General features: G+C 41.1%; 1 protein-coding gene across 26 annotated transcripts in view; it reads left to right on the top strand.

The window, feature by feature from the left end:
- The window catches only part of DCAF1 (DDB1 and CUL4 associated factor 1), a 110,251-nt gene that overhangs the window by 51,375 nt on the left and 35,611 nt on the right, over positions 1-23,265 (top strand). For all 26 annotated transcript variants that reach the window (XR_010155218.1, XR_010155217.1, XR_010155230.1 and 23 more), the window contains 4 exons: positions 10,419-10,556; positions 12,433-12,945; positions 13,259-13,360; positions 21,357-21,515. Coding sequence is in view for 11 of the 26 variants with exons in the window: in XM_016941181.3 (XP_016796670.3) it covers positions 10,419-10,556; positions 12,433-12,945; positions 13,259-13,360; positions 21,357-21,515 (912 nt within the window). In the remaining 15 variants the exon portion in view is untranslated. The remainder of the gene's footprint in view (positions 1-10,418; positions 10,557-12,432; positions 12,946-13,258; positions 13,361-21,356; positions 21,516-23,265) is intronic.

Genomic DNA, 23,265 nt, shown 5'->3' with positions numbered 1-23,265 from the left:
AGTTTGTGAGGCTAAGGCAGGAGGAGTGCTTGAGCCCAGGAGTTCAAGACTGGTGATGTAGCCTGGGCAATATAGGAAGACCCTGTCTCTACAAAAATAAATCATTAGCTGGGCACGGTAGCTCATGCCTGTAGTCCCAGATGTTTGGAATGCTGAGGTGGGAGGATCGCTTCAACTCAGGAAGTAGAGGCTATGGTTAGCCCTGATCGTGCTGCCGCACTCCAGCCCTGACAAGAGAGTGAGACAGAAAAAAAAAATTAGTTGCTCAAGTTTTAGACGTAATGTAAATATTTTCTATCTTAGCTTTAAGAATTTGCTGTGTGAATTGCATATGTCCCATAGCTTGCTTGTTTTTTTTTTTTGAGATGGAGTCTCGCTCTGTCGTGCAGGCTGGAGTGCAGTGGCGCGATCTCGGGCCACTGCAACCTCTGCCTCCCGGGTTCAAGCAATTCTCCTGCTTCAGTCTCCTGAGTAGCTGGGATTACAGGTGCGTGCCACCACGCCTGGCTAATTTTTATATTTTTAGTAGAGATGGGGTTTCTCCATGTTGGTCAGGCTGGTCTCAAACTCCCGACCTCAGCTGATCCGCCCGCCTTGGCCTCCCAAAGTGCTGGGATTACAGGCGTGAGCCACTGTGCCCGGCCAGTTGCTTTATTTTTAAAGCTATTAAAATTTTAATCTTCTTAAACACTCTGGAAATCTTTTTTTCTTTCTTTCTTTTGAGACAGGTTAAAAGAAAAGCTCACTGCAGCCTTGACCTCCTTGTCTCAAACCATTCTCCTGCCTCAGCCTCCCAAGTAGCTAGGACCATAGGCAAGTGCCACCATGCCCGGCTAATTTTTTAAAAATTTTTTTGTAGAGATGAGGTCTCCCTATGTTGCCCAGGCTGGTCTCACACTCTTGGGCTCAAGCAGTCCTCCCGCCTCAGCCTCCCAAAGTGCTGGTATTATAGGAATGAGCTACTGCACCCAGCCTGGAAGTCTTATTATAGTTAAGTGTATGACCCAAATGAAAGATCTTGATTCTTATTTAGCTTTTAAGAAAATTCATATTAACTTTTATTGCAGAATAATTGTGCCACAGAAAGTATTTTAGAGAATAACGTTGTGATTAACGTTATAATTTGCAATATCATTTATAGACTAAAATCTCCAGTTAGCAACCCCTGTGTGAGACTAGAAGAATCTGTCTTTGTAAAAAATTTTTAATATGGATTATTTTGAAAATCAGGATGATAAAAGCATTTATGGCAATATATTTATATACACAAGGTTTATCCAAGATTACAGATTTTTTTTTTTTTTTTTTGAGACAGAGCCTCACTGTTGCCCAGGCTGGAGTGCAATAGTGTGATCTCGGCTCACTGCAACCTCCACCTCCTGGGTTCAAGTGATTTCTCCTGCCTCAACTTCCTGAGTAGCTGGGATTACAGGTGCCCGCCACCACGCCTGGCTAATTTTTAAAATATTTTTATTAGAGATGGGGTTTCACCACGTTGGCCAGGCTGGTCTTGAATTCCTGACCTCAGATGATTCGCCCACCTCAGCCTCCCAAAGTGCTGGGATTACAGGCATGAGCCACTGCACCCAGCCCATAACAGATGATTTAACGGGGCTTTTTGAAAATTTCCATGTTGTCCTTGTAGGAAAATCATCTCTGGTTCTTTATAGTTTCATCATTGTAGATCTAGAAAGAAATGAATGCCCTTTGGCGGTTAGAAACACTATTTAAAGGAAATTATGAATAATAAAGCTTTCTGCAAGAACAGTTTTATCGTTTCCTAATTAATGGTTTATTGGGAGAAGTGACTTATTCCATTGTGCATTAGATTGGAAATTGTCTTGAATCCAGTGTTTAGAGAACAGATTGCAAGCCTTTTTCATATTGTGTTACTTGATTACATGATGATCTGTACTCTTCAGAAGTATCTTATGCAGGTTTTTTTAATAAATCAATATTTCTTAAAATATTTTAATTATAGCAATTAATGAGTCAGAAATAATTATTTCTCAACAAATTAGCTATTGGTGTTCCTCAGAAGTTATAATTAAGACTTATTCAGCCTGGATAACCTAAGGAGACCTCATTTACAAAGAGATGGAGTCTCTTTGTGGGTGTAGTGGTGCACACTGTGGTCTCAGCTGCTTGGGAGGCTGAGGTGGGAAGATTGCTTGGGCCCAGGAGGTGGACGCTGCAGTGAACTGTGATTGTGCCACTGCTTTCCAGCCTGGGAGACAGAGCGAGACCCTGTCTCAAAAAAGAAAAGAAAAAGACTTATTGCTCTAGGATGGTGTTTTTCAAATTTTGTGAAACATAGTAACATGTACTTTTTTTTAAACCTTGAAACCCAGTCCATACATTATATGTATGAAAAAGAAGTTTTAAAAACACTGTTTACTCTTTGTGCAATTCATTCTGATACTTTTTTACTTTATTTCTTTTTTAAAATGCTGGTTCAGTGTACTAAGTTGGTTTTATTCCGCCACTGTTTTTAAAAAGTTGTTGACTTTTACTTTCAGAGATATTGAAAAAAAGCTTTACAATCTTTTTTTTTTTTTTTTTTTTTTGAGACAGAGTTTTGCTCTTGTTGCCCAGGCTGGAGTGCAACGGCATGATCTCAGCTCACTGCAACCTCTGCCTCCCAGGTTCAAGCGATTCTCCTGCCTCGGCCTCCCGCGTAGCTGAGATTACATGCACCTGCCACCATGCCCAGCTAATTTTTTGTATTTTTGGTAGAGATGGGGTTTCACCATGTTAGCCAGGCTGGTCTCAAACTGTTAACCTCAGGTGATCCACCCGTCTTGGCCTCCCATAGTGCTGGGATTACACCTGACCTAAAATCTATTTATTTTTATTTTTTAAATATATACGAAAAAATAGACACAGAGTCTCATTATGTTGCCCAGGCTGGTCTTGAACTCCTGAGCTCAAATGATCCTCCCCGGCTTGGTTTCCCAAGGTGCTGGCATTACAGGCATGAGCCACTGTGTCTGGCCTAAAATTTATTTTTATTTAAAATTATTTGGCTGCAGGCTGGGCAACATGGTGAGACCCCATCTGTAAATATATATATATATATGCTGAGTGTGGTGTCACATGGCTGTAGTCCTGGCTAGTTGGGAGGTTGAGGCAGGAGGATTGCTTCAGCACAGGAGTTCGAGGTTGCAGTGAGTTATGATTATGTCACTGCATTCCGGCCTGGGTGACAGAGTGAGACCTTGTCACTAAAAAAAAAAAAAAAAAAAAAAAAAAAAGAATTTCCTTTTTATATTGTTCATTGCTAGTGTATAGAAATGCAACTGATTTTTGTATGTTGATTTTGTATCCTATAACTTTGCTGAATGTGTTACTTAACTGACAGATTTTTTTGTGTATGGAGTCTTTAGGGTTTTACACATACAAGATCACGTCATTTGCCAACAGAGGTAATCTTACTTCTTACTCTCTAATCTGGATTCCTTTAATTTCCTTTTTTGTGTCTAATTACTCTCACTAGAACTTCCAGTACTATGTTTAATAGAAGTGGCAAAAGTGGACCCCTTGACCAGGCGTGGTGGCTCTCGCCTGTAACCTCAGTACTTTGGGAGGCCGAGGTGGGAAGATCGCTTGTGCTCAGGAGTTCAAGACCATCCCGGAAAACATAGTGAGACCTTGTCTCTTAAAAAATAAGTGGATATCTTTTTCTTGATCTTAAGGGAAAGCCTTTCAGTCTTTCACTGTGGAGTATGATATTAGCTATGAGTTTTCATAAATGGCCTTTATTATGCTGATGTTTCCTTCTAGAATCTAGTTTATTGTTTTTTCATTACAGGGTATTGACTTGTCAACATTTTTTTGGTATCAGTTGCAGTGGTTATGTGGTATGTTGAACTGTCTTTGAATTCCTGAGATATAGTTTATTTAGTCATGATGTATAATCCTCTTATGCTGCTGAATTCATTTTCCTAGTATTTTGTTGAGGATTTTTATAACTATAGTCATGAGTGATATATTGGTCTATAGTTTTCTTTTCTCACAGTGTCTTTAGCTTTGGTAATGCTGGCATCATAAAATGAGTTAGGAAGTGTTACCTCCCAGTCAATTTTTGGGAAGAGTTATGAGAAGGATTGGTGTTAATTCTTCTTTATTTTATTTAATTATTTAAAGAGATGGGTCTGGTTTTGTTGCTTAAGTTTGTCTCGAACTCCTAGCCTTAAGCAATCCTCCTGCCTCAGCCTCTCAAATTGTTGGGCTTACAGGCATAAGCCGCCATACCCGGCTTTAATTCTTCTTTAAATGTTTCGTAGAATTTACTAGTGAAGTCATCGTGTCCTGGGTTTTTCTGTTTTGGGAAGTTTTTGATTATTGATTCAATTTCCTTACTACTTATAGGTCTATTTAGTTTTTCTGTTTCTTTATGAGTCAGTTTTGGTAGATTTGTCCATTTTATCTTGGTTATCCAATTTGTTGTTGTACAATTGTATATGGTATTCTCTTATAAATCTTTTTATTTCTATAAAGTTGGTAGTAATGAGGCCTGTTTCATTTCTGTTGCTAGTAATGTGAGTCCTCTCTTCTATTCTTGACCTGTCTTGCCAAAAGTTTGTCAATTTTATTGATCTTGGTGAAGAACTAACTTTTAGTTTCATTGACTTTCTGTATTTTTCTATTCTCTATTTCATTTTTCCCTACTATAATCTTTATTATTTCTTTTGCTAGCTTTGAGTATTGTTTTTTTCTAGTGGCATATGGCATAAGGCATAGTTAGGCCTAGTTCCTAATTTGATTTGAGATCTTTCTTCTTTTTTAATTGCATGTGTTTGCAGCTATAAATATCATTCTGGCCGGGGCACAGTGGCTCAAGCCTGTAATCCCAGTGCTTTGGGAGGCCGAGATGAGTGGATCACCTGAGGTCAGGAGTTTGAGAGCAGCCTGGGCAACATGGTGAAACCCCATCTCTACTAAAAATACAAAATTAGCCAGGCGTGATGGCGTGTGCCTGTAGTCCCAGCTACTTGGGAGGTTGAGGCAGGAGAATCACTCGAACTCAGGAGGCAGAGGTGGCAGTGAGCCAAGATTGTGCCATTGCACTCCAGCCTGGGCAACAAGACCAAAACTGCATCTCAAAAAAAAGAGAAATAAATAAATAAATTTCATTTTAACCACTGCCTTTGCTGCATTCCATAGGTTTTGGTATGGTTGTGTTTTCATTTGTCCAAAGTGACTTTCTAATTTCCCTCGTGATTTCTTTGACTCATTAGTTATTCAACAGTGATGTTTAATTTTCATGTATTTGTGACTATTGTAGTTTTGTGATATTGTTGATTTCTAGTTTCATTCCATTTTGACTAGAAAAGATTGTGAGATTTCAATCTTTTTAAATTTATTAAGACTTGTGGCCTAACATATGGTTTACTCTGGGAAAAAAAAAACATAAAAGAACATGGAAAAAGTTCTATGTGTACTTGAGAAGACTGTGTAATCTACTGTTTTTGGGTGGAGTTTTCTGTGTACATCTTTTAGGTTCAATGGTTTATAGTGTTGTTCAAGTTCTCTGTTTCCTTATTGATCTTCTGTCTGGTTGTCTTAATCGTAATTGAAAGTGAGGGGTACAGAGTTTTTGTTTGCATAATGAAGAAGTTCTGAAAATAGATACTATACCGGTAATACTTATTTAACATTTTGAATGTACTTAGTCCTACTGAATTATACTCTTTAAAATGGTTAAACTATTGGATGTAAAATAAGGAATCAGAACTCTAAGAAAAGTCCAAGACCCTATGAAAAAACAAAAATTATAGTTACAGAATTTAAAAACTTAGTGAATGAGCTGGGTATAGGAATGCATGCTTATAGTCTCAGTTGCTCAGAAGGCTGAGGCAGGAGGATCCCTTGAGGCCAGGAGTTCAAGATCAACTTGGGCAACAAAGTGAGACCCCTGTCTCTATGAGTTAGAGTGAAGTTTAAACAGAGCTGAAGATACAATTAATGAACTGGAAGATCTGACAGGGTAACTAATAATGAAGATCCTAGAAATAAGAGATGAAAAGTACAAAAGAAGTTGAAACATGGACTAGAATTAGAAAGTTCAAAATATCTAAAGGGAGTTTCAGGTAGAGGGAGTAGAGAGATGAGAAAGGACAAAGGCACATTCAGAGAGATGACAGCATTCAGAGAGATGACAGTAGAATTTTAAGAATTAACAAAAGACATCACCATTCAGATTCAGGAAGTACAGTGAAGATTACCAAAGAGAAGATCTTAAAAGCAACTAGAGTAAAAAAAGCATTCCTGCAAATAATCAAACAGAGCAAACTTTGCCACAGCGGCAGTAGAGGTCAGAAGATAGTAGAAAATATCCTCAGTGTCTGTCTGTAAACATATAACTTTTTTTTTTTTAATTGAGTCAGAGTCTTGCTCTGTCGCCCAGGTTGGAATGCAGTGGTATGATGTCGGTTCACTGCAACTCTGCCTCCCGGGTTCAAGAGATTCTCCTGCCTCAGCCTCCTGAGTAGCTGGGATTATAGGCGTGTGCCACCACGCCTGGCTAATTTTTGTATTTTTAGTAGAGATGCAGTTTTGCCATGTTGACCAGGCTCGTCTTGAACTCCTGACCTCATGTGATCCACCCGCCTCGGCCTCCCGAAGTGCTGGAATTACAGGCATGAGCCACCGTGCCTGGCCTGTAAACCTAGAACTGTTAATCAAAAGAAACAGTAGGAAGACAAAAGGTGGAACAAAATTCTTCATAACATGTCAGTGGAAGAGAATAGATAGAATTAATATTTTAAGTTTCTTATACTGTTTGGAAAAAGGGCACAAAGAAATACGCTGAAAATACGTGGTAAATATATTCTATATCAGTAGAAATTTTACAACAAAATTTCCAAAAATGTGTTCTTCAGAGTAGTTTTATTTTATTTTATTTTATTTTTTTTGAGAGACAGTCTTGCTCTGTCACCTAGGTTGGAGTGCAGTGGCGCAATCTCAGCTCACTGCAACCTCTGCCTTCCAGGTTCAAGCAATTCTCATGCCTCAGCCTCCCGAATAGTTGGAACTACAAGCACGCGCCTCTGTACCCAGCCAATTTTTGTAATTTTAGTAGAGACGGGGTTTCACCATGTTGGCCAGGAGGCTGGTCTCGAACTCCTGACCTCAAGTGATCCACCTGCCTTGGCCTTGCAAAGTGCTAGGATTACAGGCATGAGCCACCATGCCCAGCCCATAGTAGGAATTTTTAAAAAATGGTCAAAACTTTTGGTAATGTATAGGAGAATGAGCTGATGACTTTTTGGAAGACTTTAAGAAAAAGAAAATATTAGGTTTTTAAAAATATTTAAAACATTTTATTATTATTATTATTATTATTATTATTATTTTTGAGACAAAGTTTTATTCTTGTTGGCCAGGCTGGAGCGCAGTGGCGCGATCTCGGCTCACTGCAATCTCCACCTTTCGGGCTCAGCGATTCTCCTGCCTCAGCCTCCTGAGTAGCTGGGATTACAGGCACCTGCCACCATGCTGGCTAATTTTTGTATTTTTAGTAAAGATGGGGGTTTCACCATGTTGACCAGGCTGGTCTTGAACTCCTGTCCTCAAGGTGATCCACCCTCCTTGGCCTCCCAAAGTTCTGGGATTACAGGTGTGAGCCACTGTGCACGGCCAGTATTTTTTTTCATTTTTAAATTTATTTTTATTTTTATTCTTTTTAGGCATGGGGTCTCGCTTTGTCACCCAGGCTGGAGTGCAGTGGCTCAGTCCTAGCTCACTGCAGCCTTGAACTCCTGGGCTCAAGTGATCTTCCTGCCTCAGCCTCCCAAGTAGCTTGGACTATAGGAGTCCACCACCACGCCCAGCTAATTTTTAAATTTTGTTTTTGTGGAGATGGGGTCTTGCTACGTTGCCTAGGCTGGTTTCAAACTCCTGACTTCAAACACCTGACTTCAAGTAATCCTCCTGCACTGGTCTCCCAAAGCATTAGGATTACAGGCATGAGCCACTGCTCCCAGCCTTAAGTAAGCTTATAAGAAAATTAAGAACTTGGCCGGGTGCGGTGGCTAACACCTGTAATCCCAGCTCTTTGGGAGCTGAGTGGGAGGTGGGCGGATCCCCTGAGGTCAGGAGTTCAAGATCAGCTTGGCCAACATGGTGAAACCCCGTCTCCACTAAAAATACAAAAATCAGCTGGGTGTGGTTGGTGTGCACCTATAATCCCAGCTACTCGGGAGGCCAAGGCAGGAGAAACACTTGAACCTGAGAGGTGGAGGTTGCACTGAGTCGAGATTGCGCCACTGCACTCCAGCCTGGGTGACAGAGCAAGACTCTGTCTGAAAAAAAAAAAAAAAAAAAAAAAAAAAGAACTTAGGTTTAGCAAAAGACACTGGCAAAAGCAAGAGTACTTCACAGAAGCAAAAGCCTGAATGGTCAACACATAAATGAAAAAATGCGGAACTTATTTAATAAACAAGGACATTCAAATTAAATGAAATGCTATTTTTACACCCATCAGACTGATAGTGGTAGTGTTGGCAAAGATGTGGAAAAAGGAAGAGGACTTCTATTCACTATTGGTGGAAATGTGAATTGTTGCAATCACTTTGGAAAAATTTGGCCTCATCTAGTAAAGTTCAGCATGCACATACCCTGTGACCTAGCAGTTCTGTTCCTAGGTTTGTATGTTAGATACTTGGCTAGCACAAAAGTAGTTTATATCACCATTATTGGTCAAGCCAATAAAATAGCAGAGTATGGCAGTGAAGAGCATCTATAGGTACACTGTCTAGGTTCACATCCTAGCTCTGCCACTAGTTTTGTAACTTTTGGTTCACTAGCCTCACTGTGATTCATTTTCCTCATCTGCAAATATAGTACCTGCCCAATCATACAGGCTTGATATGAGGATGAGATAAATTAATATTTGTAGCCTGTCTTGAGTGGTATTTAAGTGTGCTACATGCAGCAATATAGATGAATCTAAAAAACATGTTGAGTAAAAAATAAGTTGCAGCAAAATATATACACTATCACAATTTATGTAGTTCAAAAGCATATAGCAGTTAACAAAGTTTAACAAGAAAATTCTTAAAATTTAGGAGTGTTTAAACCTCCTTGCAGGAGATGGCATAAGGAGGGGCACATGGGAGGTTTCTGTTTCTTTAAAATTTTTTCTTTTTAAATCTGTGATCTGGAAAAGGTAAAAAAAATTTAATGTATTATTTATTTTTATTTTATGTTTTTATCAATCTTGGCCTACAGAAGGTTTTTATTTTTTAAGCTGGGTAGTAGGACATAGGTGATTTTCAAGTTCTTTGGACCACGCATGTTTATATGTATTATATTTCATAATAAAATGTAATTAAAAATAAGTTTGGGGGCCGGGCATGGTGGCTCATGCCTGTAATCCCAGCACTTTGGGAGGCCAAGGTGGGCGGATCACGAGGTCAGGAGATCGAGACCATCCTGGCTAACACGGTGAAACCCCGTCGCTACTAAAAATACAAAAAATTAGCCGGGTGTGGTGGCAGGCACCTGTAGTCCCAGCTACTCGGGAGGCTAAGGCAGGAGAATGGTGTGAACCCAAGAGGCAGAGCTTGTAGTGAGCCGAGATTGTGCCACTGCACTCCAGCCTGGGCAACAGAGCAAGACTCTGTCTCAATCAATCAATCAATCAATAAAATAAGTTTGGGAGACCAGGCATGGTTGCTCACGCCTGTAATCCCAGCACTTTGGGAGGCCGAGGTGGGCGGATCACTTGAAGTCAAGAGTTCGAGACCAGCCTGGCCAACATAGCGAAACCCCGTCTCTACTAAAAAATACAAAAATTAGCTGGCTGTGGTGGCACCTGCCTGTAGTCCAAGGTATTCAGGAGGCTGAGGCAGGAGAATCGCTTGAACCTGGGAGACGGAGGTTGCAGTGAGCCAAGATTGCACCACTGCACTCCAGCCTGGGCGACAGAGTGAGACTTTTTTTTTTTTTTTTAAAAAAAAAGAAGGTTCTGATATGTGGGGCTAAATTAAACACTACTTTGATGGAGCACCTCTCAGAACGTTAATATATTACCTGTGCTTTGTGAGCTTCTATGAGAGATACTTTCAGTGATCCCCAGTTGATCATGGAGCCTTTTGGGAGTTAACATCTAGATTAGGACTATATTCTGGGGATTGTTAATTTTTAGCTTGAGTTTTATTTATTTTTTAATTATTTTTTTCTGACTGCAAAGACCTAAAAGAGATAGCTTGAGTTTTATTGGCTGAATAGGCTTCTATTGCACAGATACTTTATATAACTAAGGAACCTATTGGATGCTGTAGTAGTACTTTTTTTACTCTTACGAACATTGAAATATTAAAATTTTTTTCATGAGACTGAAATCTTTGCTTATTGTTAATCATGAACTTGGGCTTTTTCCGAAATGTACTATTTAATTTCCTTTACTATAGGAGGGAATTGTCGAGAATCTTTTCAAATGGGCCCGAGAGGCCGATCAACCATTGAGGACATATTCTACTGGACTGTTAGGAGGTGCTATGGAAAATCAAGACATTGCTGCCAACTATAGAGATGAAAATTCACAGCTGGTAAGGACTGTGTTAGAATAAATTTTTATATAAAATGGGAGAGTATTCACAGGTTCTTGTTACTTGAATCTGAATAAGTAGATCATATTGATTATCTTGTACTGGAGCATGGCTATAATTTCAATATTAGTTTCCATAAGAGTTTTTAAAAATTGAAAATAGCTTTTTTTTTTTTTTTTTTTTTTGAGACGGAGTCTTGCTTTGTTGCCCGGGTTGGAGTGCAGTGACGCGATCTTGGCTCATTGCAACCTCCGCCTCCCGGGTTCAAGCAATTCTCCTGCCTCAGCCTCCTGAGTAGCTGGGGTTACAGGTGCCCACTACTATGCCCAGCTAATTTTTTGTATTTTTAGTAGAGACAGGGTTTCACCATGTTGGTCGGGCTGGTCTCGAACTCCTGACCTCATGATCCACCTGCCTAGGCCTCCCAAAGTGCTGGGATTACAAGCGTGAGCCGCCGTGTCCGGCAGAAAATAGCTACTTTTAATCTTGTCAAGGATGATGACATTGTATGCCAATAAAGAATAGTAACATTCCCTGTTTCCCTTTCTACCATTTGTGTTATGAAAATTTTCAAACATGTAGTAAAATTGAAAGCATTTTACAGTGAACAACTACATATATACATCACCTAAATTGATTTTGAACACTTATAATATCCATCCATCTGCCCTTTTTTTTTCCTCCCCCCCATCAAATTTTATTTTAAGTTCTGGGGTACTTCTGCAGGATGTGCACGTTTATTACATAGGTAAACATGTGCCATGGTGATTTGCTGCACAGATCAACCCATCACGTAAGTATTAGGCCCAGCATCCATTAGCTATTCTTCCTGATTTCTCTTCCCACTCCCCTTCGATAGGCCCCAGTGTGTGTTGTTCCCCTCAATGTGTCCCTATCGTTCATTTCCCACTTATAAGTGAGAGCTTGCGGTGTTTAGTTTTCTTTTCCTGTATTAGTTTGCTGAGGATAACAGCTTCCAAGTGCCCTTCCTTTTATCTATCCACTATTCTGATTTAAAAAACGCAGTTCAAAGTAAAGTGCACACAAAATCCCTCTTTTTTTTTTTCTTTTTTTGAGACGGAATTCCACTCTTGTTGCCCAAGCTGGAGTGCAATGGCGCGATCTCGGCTCACTGCAACCTCCACCTTCCGGGTTCAAGTGATTCTCCTGTCTCAGCCTCCCGAGTAGCTGGGATTACAGGCGAGCACCTCCACACCCTGGAAATTTTTTGTATTTTTAGCAGAGACAGGGTTTCACCATGTTGGCCAATCTGGTCTCAAACTCCTGATCTCAGGTGATTCGTCCATCTTGGCCTCCCAAATTACTGGGATTACACGCGTGAGCTACCGCACCTGGCCATCCCTCTCTCTTTAAAATGAAACACAGTACCACTTTATAGCGTTGGCCCAAAAAGTATGTACTTAAAAAAGAACTTGAAAAATGATAATGTAGTTATGTATAATATACATGGCAATATCTAATGGAATACAACCTACAGTAGATAAAAGTTTGAGAAACTTTCATGTTTGGTTTTCAAAGACACATTAGAAAAATCATGAATATATCTAATTTCTGCCTCTTCAGGTGTGATGGTCCAGGTCAACTTGACCCAAACAGATCAGTTGTCAATGATGTATTTTATGTGCAAATCTTCTGGTTTGGATTCTCTGGAAAATTTTATGAGGAACAATACTTAGCTGTTACGTATTTCATCAACTTATAGGAATCAAAGCAACACATTTATCAAATTGTTGCTATTACAGGCGTTGGGCTCACTGCATGAGTTTCCAGTTATTATGTGGAAATAAGAATTATTAAGGATTACTTAATCCTTAATAAAGAGGCACCCCCTTTTTCTCCAATTATCTGTTGATAGGTGGCAATAGTGCTTCGAAGACTGAGGGAGCTACAGCTACAGGAAGTGGCTTTGCGGCAGGAAAACAAGCGTCCCAGTCCACGGAAGCTCTCTTCTGAACCCCTTTTGCCTCTGGATGAGGAGGCTGTGGATATGGACTATGGTGACATGGCTGTAGATGTAGTGGATGGAGACCAAGAGGAAGCTTCTGGAGACATGGAGATCTCCTTTCATCTTGATTCAGGCCACAAGACTAGTAGCAGAGTGAACTCAACAACCAAACCTGAGGATGGAGGATTAAAGAAAAACAAGTCAGCAAAACAGGGTGACAGAGAGAACTTTAGGAAAGCCAAGCAAAAGTTGGGTTTCTCATCTTCTGATCCAGATCGCATGTTTGTTGAGCTGTCTAATAGCAGTTGGTCAGAAATGTCTCCCTGGGTGATTGGCACCAATTATACCCTTTATCCTATGACTCCTGCTATCGAGCAGCGACTCATTCTCCAATATTTGACCCCTCTAGGAGAATATCAGGAGGTAAGCTTATTGGGAAGAGTACTGTTCACACATAGGAATTATTGTGTTCATTTCTGTGGTATTTTATGGTAGTATTTTATACAAAGATATATTCTAACTCTACCACAAACAAGGGTTTGCATGAAACTGTTCAAGTCTTATGCAGGTCATTCCTGATATGGTCTATTTGATTAAAGTGCATTTACACGTTTATCTTCACAGGGAGGGAGGAAGAGGTGCATCATTTCTTTAGGCTTCTATCCTCAAAGAGTGGAATAGGAAATACATGACAATAAAGCCAAAATTTAAGACTTGTATTTGGTGTTCATTTCAGCTACTTCCCATATTCATGCAACTTGGATCACGGGAGCTGATGATGTTCTATATTGACCTGAAGCAAACTAATGATGTCCTGCTTACATTTGAGGCACTAAAGGTAAAGTTCTTAAAAATATTGGGTCACTGGGGATTTTTTAAAACTTTGTTTTTTTTTTAATTTAAGATGGAGTCTCACTCTGTCGCCCAGGCTGGAGTGCAGTGGTGCGATCTTGGCTCACTGCAACCTCCGCCTCCTGGGTTCAAGTGATTCTCCTGCCTCAGCCTCCCGAGTAGCTGGGATTACTGTCACATGCTACTGTGCATGGCTGATTTTTATATTTTTAGTAGAGATGGGGTTTCACCATGTTAGCCAGGCTGGACTCAAACTCCTGACCTCAAGCGATCTGCCCGCCTTGGCCTCCCACAGTGCTGGGATTACAGGCGTGAGCCACTGCGCCTGGTGAAGCTTTACTTACTTATTTTTAGAGATAGGTCTCACTCTGTCACCCAGGCTGGAGTGCAATGGGGTGATCATAGCTCACTGTGGCTTTGAACTCCTAGGCCCAAGCAATCCTCCTACCTCAGCCTCCTGAGTAGCTGAGACAAGTGCATGCCACCATGCTTAGCTAATTTAAAAAAAATTTTTATAGAGATAGTCTTGCTATGTTGCCCAGGCTGGTCTTAAACTGGACTGAAGCAATCCTTCTGCTTTGGCCTCCCAAAGTACTAGGATTATACGTATGAGCCACTATACCCTGTGTCACTGAGCATTTTATTGACAGAGATGTGCCTGTGTGTTTTAGCATGTAATTTCTCTGCATTTTATTGCTCAAGTTATTTCTATAGCCAGATGCATCAGAATAGTAACAATCAAAACATTCTTGTTTAGATAGAAGAGAGGAGGCTTACTATCTCTACAGAAACTTAGGTGTTAATCTAAAAGGCTGAACGTTGAGATAAAAAGTGAATCTAGACATGGGGTGGCCTCAGTTGTTGCTGAATAGGAGAGGAAAAACTATGAAATAGTGCTTGCTTATGCCCTACTTTTTAGATATTACCTGTATCAGCTAACAACAATTTTTTCTTTTTTTCTTTTTTGAGATGGAGTCTCGCTCTGTTGCCCAGGCTGGAGTGCAGTGGTGTGATTTCTGCTCACTGGAACCTCTGCTTCCTGGGTCAAGCAATTCTCCTGCCTCAGCCTCCTGAGTAGCTGGGATTACAGGTGCCCGCCACCATGCCTGGCTAATTGTTTGTATTTTTAGTAGAGATAGGGTTTCACCATGTTGGCCAGGCTGGTCTCAAACTCCTGACCTCAAGTGAACCACTCGCCTCAGCCCCCCAGAATGTAGGGATTACAGGAGTGAGCCATCACGCCTGGCCACAAAAATTTTTTTTAAACTATGTACATATTGTATAATGTAAAATTACCTGGGATTAACAAAATAGAGACCATAAAATGAGTAATGAAATAGCAGACAGAATTAGCTGGGCATGATGGCAGGTACCTGTAATCCTAGCTACTCAGGAGGCTGAGGTGGGAGAATCGCTTGAACTCGGGAGGTGGACGTGGCAGTGAGCAGAGATCGTGCCATTGTACTCCAGCCTGGGCAACAGAGTGAGACTCTGTCTCAAAAAAAAAAAAAAAAAAAAAAAAAGAAATAGCAGACAGGCCAGGCACGTTAGCTCACGCCTGTAATCCCAGGACTTTGGGAGGCTGAGGCAGGAGGATAGCTTGAGCCCAGGAGTTTGAGACCAGCTTAGTCAACATGGGAGACCTGGTCTCTACAAAAAATACAAAAATTAGCCTGGCATGGTATCTTGCACCTGTAATCCCAGCTACTCAGAAGGCTGAGGCATGAGAATCACTTGAACCCGGGAGGTGGAGGTTGCAGTGAGCTAAGATCACTAGGGTGAGCCTGAGCGACAGGGTGAGACTCTGTCTCTGAAAAAAACAAAACAGGCAGACCCTTGAACTCAGTAAAGGTTTCACAGGGGCTAAACATAGGAGGGCAAGTAAGTCTAATTCACAAGGTCCACACTTAATTCAAGGTGACTAAGCTGATCTGAATGGAGAGAGATAGTTGAATGAATAACAATGTAGTTGTCATACAGTTCTCCTCAATAGGTAACTGTTGAGAGATGAGGTCATTAAAATTACTTTTTAAAAAAATGTATATAACACTTCGGCGCAGCGTGGTGGCTCATGTCTGTAATCCCAGCACTTTGGGAGGCTGAGGCAGGTGAATCACCTGAGGTCAGGAGTTTGAAACCAGCCTGACTGACATGGAGAAACCCCGTCTCTACTAAAAATGCAAAATTAGCTGGATGTGGTGGCACATGCCTATAATCCCAGCTACTCAGGAGGCTGAGGCAGGATAATCGCTTGAACCCAGGAGGTGGAAGTTGCAGTGAGCTGAGATCGTGCCATTGCACTCCAGCCTGGGCAATAACAGCGAACAACATTGTAACAATCCTGAAAGCCAAAAGAAAATAATATTCACAGTCTCACTTATAATAAAATAACTTTTTATTTTTATGCTTCATTCTAATCTTTATTAATAGAAATTAAAAGTTTGAAAATAATTGTTAGCTAGACTTTACAATTCAACTTCACTTGTATCCTAAGAATGTTTACATGTAGCTATATGGTTGTTCTATACAAATTAGATGCTCTGTAATTTTCTTATTTTAGTTTTGTGAGATACCTATGCTGTTTTATTTTTTTGTTACAAAGGACGTTACAGTGAACATCTTTGCATATAATTTTGAGGTTATTTTCTTTGTATTTCTACTGCTTAGAACAGGGACTGGTATATGGTAAGCAATCAACAAATAGTAGTCACTTAGTAAGTGAATGAATTCTCTTAATATTTGTTTCTTGAACCATGGAAATAAGGATTTTCATGAAAAACTGAAGTTACCCTGCTGGGCTAAAGTTTAATTTTAAAATGAAATTACAGTTAAAAAAAATGCATAACCACACCAAACTTTCAGTGAAATTTTGGGCATGCAGAAGTCAGAAAAGAATGAATGAATATGTAATAAGTAAAATTTTAAGATGAACATGTAACAGGTATAAAACTAGCCAAGATTTGAATGGAACACAAAGATGATAAGTTACTTTGTTATAAGTGAGACTGAATATTACTTTTGTTTGGGTTTCCAGGATTGTTACAGTGTTTTCTTTCTTTTTCTTTTTTCTTTTTTTTTTTTTTTCTGGCGTAGTGACTAGACTGCAACAATGTTGTTTGTGTTATACATTTTATTTTATTTATTGTTTTTTTTGAGGACAAGGTCTTACTCTGTCACCCAGGCTGGAGTGCAGTGGCGTGATCTTGGCTCACTGCAACCTCCACCCCCCAGGCTCAAGCCATCCTCCTGCCTCAGCCTCCTGAGTAGCTTGGACTGCAGGTGCGCACCACCCTGCCCAGCTAATTTTTTGTATTTTTGGTAGAGACTGGGTTTCATTATAATGCCCAAGCTACTCTCGAACTCCTGGGCTCAAGCTTTCCATCTGCCACCCTCCCAAAGTGCTGGGATTACAGATGTGAGCAACTGTGCCCAGCCCCCTGTTATACATTTTATAAAAAAGTAATTTTAATGACCTCATCTCTCAGTAGTTACCTGTTGAGAACTGTATGATAGCCACATTGTTATTCATTCAACTACATTGCTCCATTCAGATCAGCTTAGTCATGGATAAGTAGGGATCTTGTGAGTTAGTCTTACTTGCCCTCCCATGTTCAGCCCCTTTGCAACCCAGGAAATAATTTCCCTTTACTGAGTTTGGGGTCTTCTTGCTCTTTCTTTTTTTTTTTTTTTTTTTGACATGGAGTCTTACTCTGTCACCTGGGCTGGAGTGCAGTGGTGCTATGTTTGCTCACCGCTACCGCTGCCTTCCGGGTTCAAGCAGTTCTCCTGTCTCAGGCTCCCGAGTAGCTGGGACTACAGGCATGAACCACTACACTCGGCTAATTTTTGTATTTTTAGTAGAGGTGGGGTTTCACCATGTTTACCAGGGTGTTCTAGAACTCCTGACCTCAGGTGATCCGCCCGCCTCAGCCTCCCAAAGTGTTGGGATTACAGGCGTGAGCCACTGCGCCCGGCCATTTTTTTTTTTTTTTTTTTTTGACAGAGTCTTGCTCTGTCTCCCAAGCTGGAGTGCAGTGGTGTGATCTCGGCTTACAGCAACCTCTGCCTTCTGGGTTCAAATAATTCTCCTGCCCCAGCTTCCCGAGTAGCTGAGATTACAGGCATGTGCCACCATGCCTGGCTACTTTTTTTATTTTTTGTGGAGACAGGGTTTCATCATATTGGCCAGGCTGGTCTCGAACTCCTGACCTCAAGGGATCCGCCTGCCTCAGCCTCCCAAAGTGCTGGGATTAAAGGCGTGAGCCGCTGCACCTGTCTCTTTTTTTTTTTTTAAAGACACTCAAATATGTCAACTTTATTATTTCTCTATACATACCTTTATTTGTACTGAAAATTGTGAAAATAGCACAAAGTTTCATCTTATTGCAGTCCAAATTTTTGAAAGCCAGAAAATCTATTATGCTCTAGGCAAACTACCCAACGGTCTCTTTACATTCTTTCCCCACAAGTGAGTTTGTTTCAAATTCTTGATGTTGGGTTTTGTCTCACTGACTTTGGGCTTCTAAAACACATGGGAATACTTTTGTCCTCTTGGTGCTTCTTTGGGTCAAATCAAACAGTAGAGCTAAAGTATACTGAAGTTATTAAAATACGTTCAAACTACACAGATCCTTTATAAATTATTAGTATCATGATAGGAAGGAAAGATACAAGAAGAAAAATACATCTAGAACTCATTTCAAAATTATTGGTATACAGTCTATCCTAGCATAGGGTAGCTTTTTCACCCTGCTGCATAAAATTACTAGCAAGAAAGAAAAGTACAAGAATAAGGGTTATGGCTGACATGGCTCAGTGTCATAATTCCGTATTCTAGCATCCTCAGAAGGATCCCATTGGTTATACATGCAGAAACTGCAGCAACATCTGAATGGTCCACTACTTGATTCATTCTGAACTCTCTTAAGCCCAGTGTTTGTTAGTTCTCTTTCAAGCCTAGGAACTCTGCTGAGTAACATGTATCTCAATTTTGCCATCCTTTTCTTTCTATACAAACAGCAGTGTTCTTACCCCTCTCATGTAGAGCAAGTCATCTCTGATTTCCCTGAGCATCATTGCTCCTGTATATTGTTGTTGGGGTGAATTTTCTGGTAGATGGGAAGGGAATTCAGTACTGGGGTGTATACTAAGGTTCTTTATCAACGTCTTGAAGCAGAAGTTTTGAGAGGCCCCCGAATCATCCTGGGAATTTTCTTCAGTGAGCATTTGTGAAGACTCTGGGACCAAGGTCGGATCAAACTTTGTGATGTGCACATCGGTGATCTTGACACAACACTCTCCTTGCTTTTTCTTTAATCATCTTCCCTTTGCCGAACTGCTTATTTTACTACCACTTGGCAACTTTATTTTTGTCTTTGTTCTTTGCTGAACATTTATTGAGTGTTTTTTATGGGCCAGATACTTATGTTCAGGTACGAGGGATACAAGGAGGCCAGTGAATAAATAAATCAAGTCTTTGTCACTTACAGTTTGTTAAGAAAGACAGACATATAAACCTATAATTTTTTTTTTTTTTTTTTGAGACAGAGTTTCGCTCTTGTTACCCAGGCTGGAGTGCAGTGGCATGATCTCTGCTCACTGCAACCCCGGCCTCCTGGGTTCAAGTGATTATCCTGCTTCAGCCTCCTGAGTAGCTGGGATTATAGGCGTGTGCCACCATGGCCGGCTAATTTTTGTGTTATTAGTAGAGGCTAGGTTTCACAATGTTGGCCAAAGTAGTACAGTTCCAAAGTATTTTGAAGTGGAATAGAAATGAGGAAATTTGCCTTTCAACTTTCAGAAATTTCAAGTTTGGAGGAGGTCAGATGTAATTAGAGTAACGTGTCTCTACATGTGGGATTTGGTGTGTGTGTATATATAAAGTGTGTAAGCTCATGGTTATACTTTGCACAGTGGGATGAAGCTGGAGGTCAAAGTTGTCTCCAGTGGCCCAAGGATATTGCTTTCAGTTGCAATTTCTGGTCCTGAACAAGGTGGAGTGGAAGAAGGGATTGGGCAGTTGCTATTTTTAAAGGTTTTTGTGTGGAGAATTATAATGGGTGTCACACAGTTTAGTTGCGTCTTGGGAGAAGGAGTGGGTGGAAGTGTGGTAGAGTGTTGTGTAACAAACAAAAAGTAGGGTAATGATAGAAGGGATTTGAATTATATATAAAGGTTAGCCTGAGCCTGGTTATTGAGAGAACTTTTGAAGAGGGCACATCCCTGTTTTTTCCATTGACCTTGGTGAGATTTGTGCAGGTATCATATCATGTAATTACAAATCTATGTTGTTGGTACCTGGAAGACACCTTGGCATGGGAAACAGTAGGGGGAGCTCTAGCTTTCCCAAGGCCCTGTCTATGTTGGTCTAGGTTCAGAGTCATCAAGCAGCCTGCTGCTTGGATTATACTCTTTGCCCATAACATTGTGCAGGAGATCTCCACCCAGAGAGGCTAGTGGGACTTGAACAGGCAGTTAAAAAACCTTAAAAGATAAAAAAAACTTTAAGACATCTATTTAAAATGCACGTGGTTCTAAAAATATACTTTAGATACTTTGCTCAAGATTCTTCTTTTGGGGATATATTGATCAATTTAAAGGAAGGCAGATTTTGGGAATTCATTAGTTGATGAGTCACTGAGCAAAAGCTAGGATATAGAGCTATTTATATTAAAAGGATTTAATTGGGAAAGTTAGCAAAAGTCCATTAGGCAAGCTATTAAGTTGGTGCAAAAGTAATTGCGGTTTTTGCTATTGCTTTCAAAGGCAAAAACTGCAGTTTTTCACCAACCTAAATATATAATAGTAAAATGGTTGTGGGGTTACTGATTGACTGATTGACTGACAGGGTCTTACTTTGTCACCCAGGCTGGAGTGCAGTGGTGCAGTTGATCCTAGCTCACTACAGTCTTGAACTCCCCGGCTCAAGCGATCCTCTTACCTCACCGTCCTGAGTAACTGGGACTACAGGCATGCGCCACTGCATTTGGTTAATTTTTAAATTTTTTGTGGAGATGGGGTTGTGCTATGTTGTCCAGGCTGGCCCTGAACTCCTGGCTTCAAGCAGTCTTTTCACCTTGGCCTCTCAAAGTACTAGAATTGCAGGAGTGAGACACCCCGCCTGACCAATATCATTACTTATAGTAAATTTTTTTTTTTTTTTTTTGAGACAGGGTCTCCTTCTGTCGCCCAGGCTGCAGTGCAGTGGTGCAATCTTGGTGCACTGCAACCTCCGTCTCCCGGGTTCAGGCGATCCTCCTGCCTCAGCCTCCCAAGTAGCTGGGATTACAGGCACCCACCACCACGTCTGGCAAATTTTTTGTATTTTTAGTAGAGACGGGGTTTCGCCATGTTGGCCAGGCTGGTCTCGAACTCCTGACCTCAAGTGATCTGCCCACCTTGGCCTCCCAAAGTGCTGGGATTACAGGCGTGAGCCACTGCACCCAGCCCTTACAGCAATATCTTTCACCTTCATAAAAAAATCAGGCTGGGCATGGTGGCTCACGCCTGTAATCCCAGCACTTTAGGAGGCACAGGTGGGCAGATCACCTGAGGTCAGGAGTTCAAGACCAGCCTGGCCAACATGGTGAAACCCCGTCTCTACTAAAAAATACAAAAATTAGCTGGACGTGGTGGCGGGTATCTGTAATCCTAGCTGCTTGGGAGGCTGAGGCAGGAGAATCGATTGCACCTGGGAGGCGGAGGTTGCAGTGAGCCAAGACTGCACCATTGCACTCCAGGCTGGGCAACAAGAGCAAAACTCCATCTCAAAAAAAAAATTTCCTGGTGTTAGGAAAGAAAAGAGGAATGTTAAGGAATCTTAGTCTTTTTATTTACTTTAAATAATACTGGGTTTTCTTTTGTGAGGGGTTGGTTGTCTCCTTAGAGGGCTTTTGTATTTAACAGCTTAACTGAATATTAGGTCAAGAGATTTTGTTAATTTTCTAGATTATTTTGTGGTAATTTGTGTCCTCATTTTTTAGCACCTAGCATCTCTCCTGCTCCATAACAAATTTGCCACAGAATTTGTTGCGCATGGTGGAGTACAGAAATTACTGGAAATACCTCGTCCTTCTATGGCTGCAACCGGTGTGTCTATGTGTTTGTATTACCTATCCTACAATCAGGATGCCATGGAAAGAGTAAGTCATCTATACAGGTTTGTGGGGATGAGATTAGGTTGGGGATAACCTCTTTAAAAGATCACATTCGCAGAATGACTTTTGGATAAGAAAAAACAGTAGTTGAAGGAATAAATTTTAATGAAACAAGGAACATGAAAGTCTAGTCTTTATAAAGCATTCTAAAAATGTAAAATTGTTTAGAAATGGTTCTATTTTTTTCTGACTCTTCTGGGAAAATGCTGGGTGGATTGGAGTCTGGGAGCTTTATTTAGTTTTTGCCATTTCTGTGGCATTAAGATTAGCCTTCAGGCACTTTTCTGATGTCTTAGTGCAATGACATTTATGAGTTATTGTAAAAACAACAGGCTGGGCGCAGTGGCTCACGCCTGTAATCACAGCACTTTGGGAGGTCGAGATGGGTGGATCACCTGAGGTCAGGAGTTCAAGATCAGCCTGGCCAACATGGTGTAACCCCATCTCTACTAAAAATACAAAAATTAGCTGGGCATGGTGGCAGGTGCCTGTAATCCCAGCTACTTGGGAGGCTGAGGCAGGATAATTGCTTGAACCCAGGAGGCGGAGGTTGCAGTGAGCCGAGACTGTGGCATTGCATTCCAGCCTGGGCTACAGAGCAAGACTCCATTTAAAAAAAAAAAAAAAAAACACAACAGACCTAGTCTCTCACTGATTCATTCACACACACATTTATATCGTATATAGGGGTGTATATGTTTGTGTATTTTTAGAGACAGGGTCTTGCCCTATTGCCCAAGTGCTCAGCCTGCCAGGTAGCTAGGACTACAGGCTTGTGCCACCATGCCTGGCTACTTTTTATACTTTTTTTTTTTTTTTTTTTTTTTACAGAATCTTGCTCTGTCTCCCAGGTTGGAGTGCAGTGGTGCCATCTTGGCTCACTGCAGCCTCCAACTCCCAGGTTCAAGCAATTCTTCTGCCTCAGCCTCCCAAGTAGCTGGGATTACAGGCGCCCACCACCGTGCCCGGCTAATTGTTGTATTTGTAGTAAAGACAGAGTTTCAGCACGTTGGCCAGGCTGGTCTCGAACTCCTGACTTTGTGATTCCCGCACCTTGGCCTCCCAAAGTGCTGGGATTACAGGCGTGAGCCACCATGCCCGGCCTTTTTTTTTTTTTTTTTTCTAATGACAGGGTCTCGCTCTGTTGTCCAGGCTGTAGGCTGTAGTGCAGTGGTGTGATCACAGCCCACTGTAGCCTTGACCTCCTGGGTTCAAGCCATCCTCCCACTTCAGCCTCCCAAGTAGCTGGGACCACAGACGTGCACCACCACACCTGGCTAATTTTTGTACTTCTTTTTTTTTTTTGTACTTTTTGTAGAGATTGGGTTTCACCATGTTGCCCAGGCTGGTCTCCGGCGCCCGGACTCAAGTACTCCTCCCACCATGGCTTCCCAAAGTGCTGAGATTATAGGCATGGGCTACCACACTCAGCTGATGCTTGTTTTATATTAACAAATAGTTTGTTATGGAGATAATAAAACCATCCCAACTGTTCCTAGGGCTGCAGAGAGGTTTTCCATTTGGTTCTACTGTTTTTCTAGTTAAGACTTTTTCATATATAATCATTTTTTTTTTTTTTTTAGACGGAATCTTGCTCTGTCACCCAGACTGGAGTGCAGAGGCGGGATCTCGGCTCACTGCAACCTCTGCCCCCTGGGTTCAAGTGATTCTCCTGTCTCAGCCTCCTGAATAGCTGGGATCACAGGCACGTGCCACCATGCCTGGCTAATTTTTT

This window comes from Pan troglodytes, chromosome 2 (genome assembly GCF_028858775.2).
Source record: "Pan troglodytes isolate AG18354 chromosome 2, NHGRI_mPanTro3-v2.0_pri, whole genome shotgun sequence".
Taxonomy (NCBI): domain Eukaryota; kingdom Metazoa; phylum Chordata; class Mammalia; order Primates; family Hominidae; genus Pan; species Pan troglodytes.
Note: the sequence above shows the minus strand (reverse complement) of the source record. Positions and strands in the feature narration are given on the sequence as shown.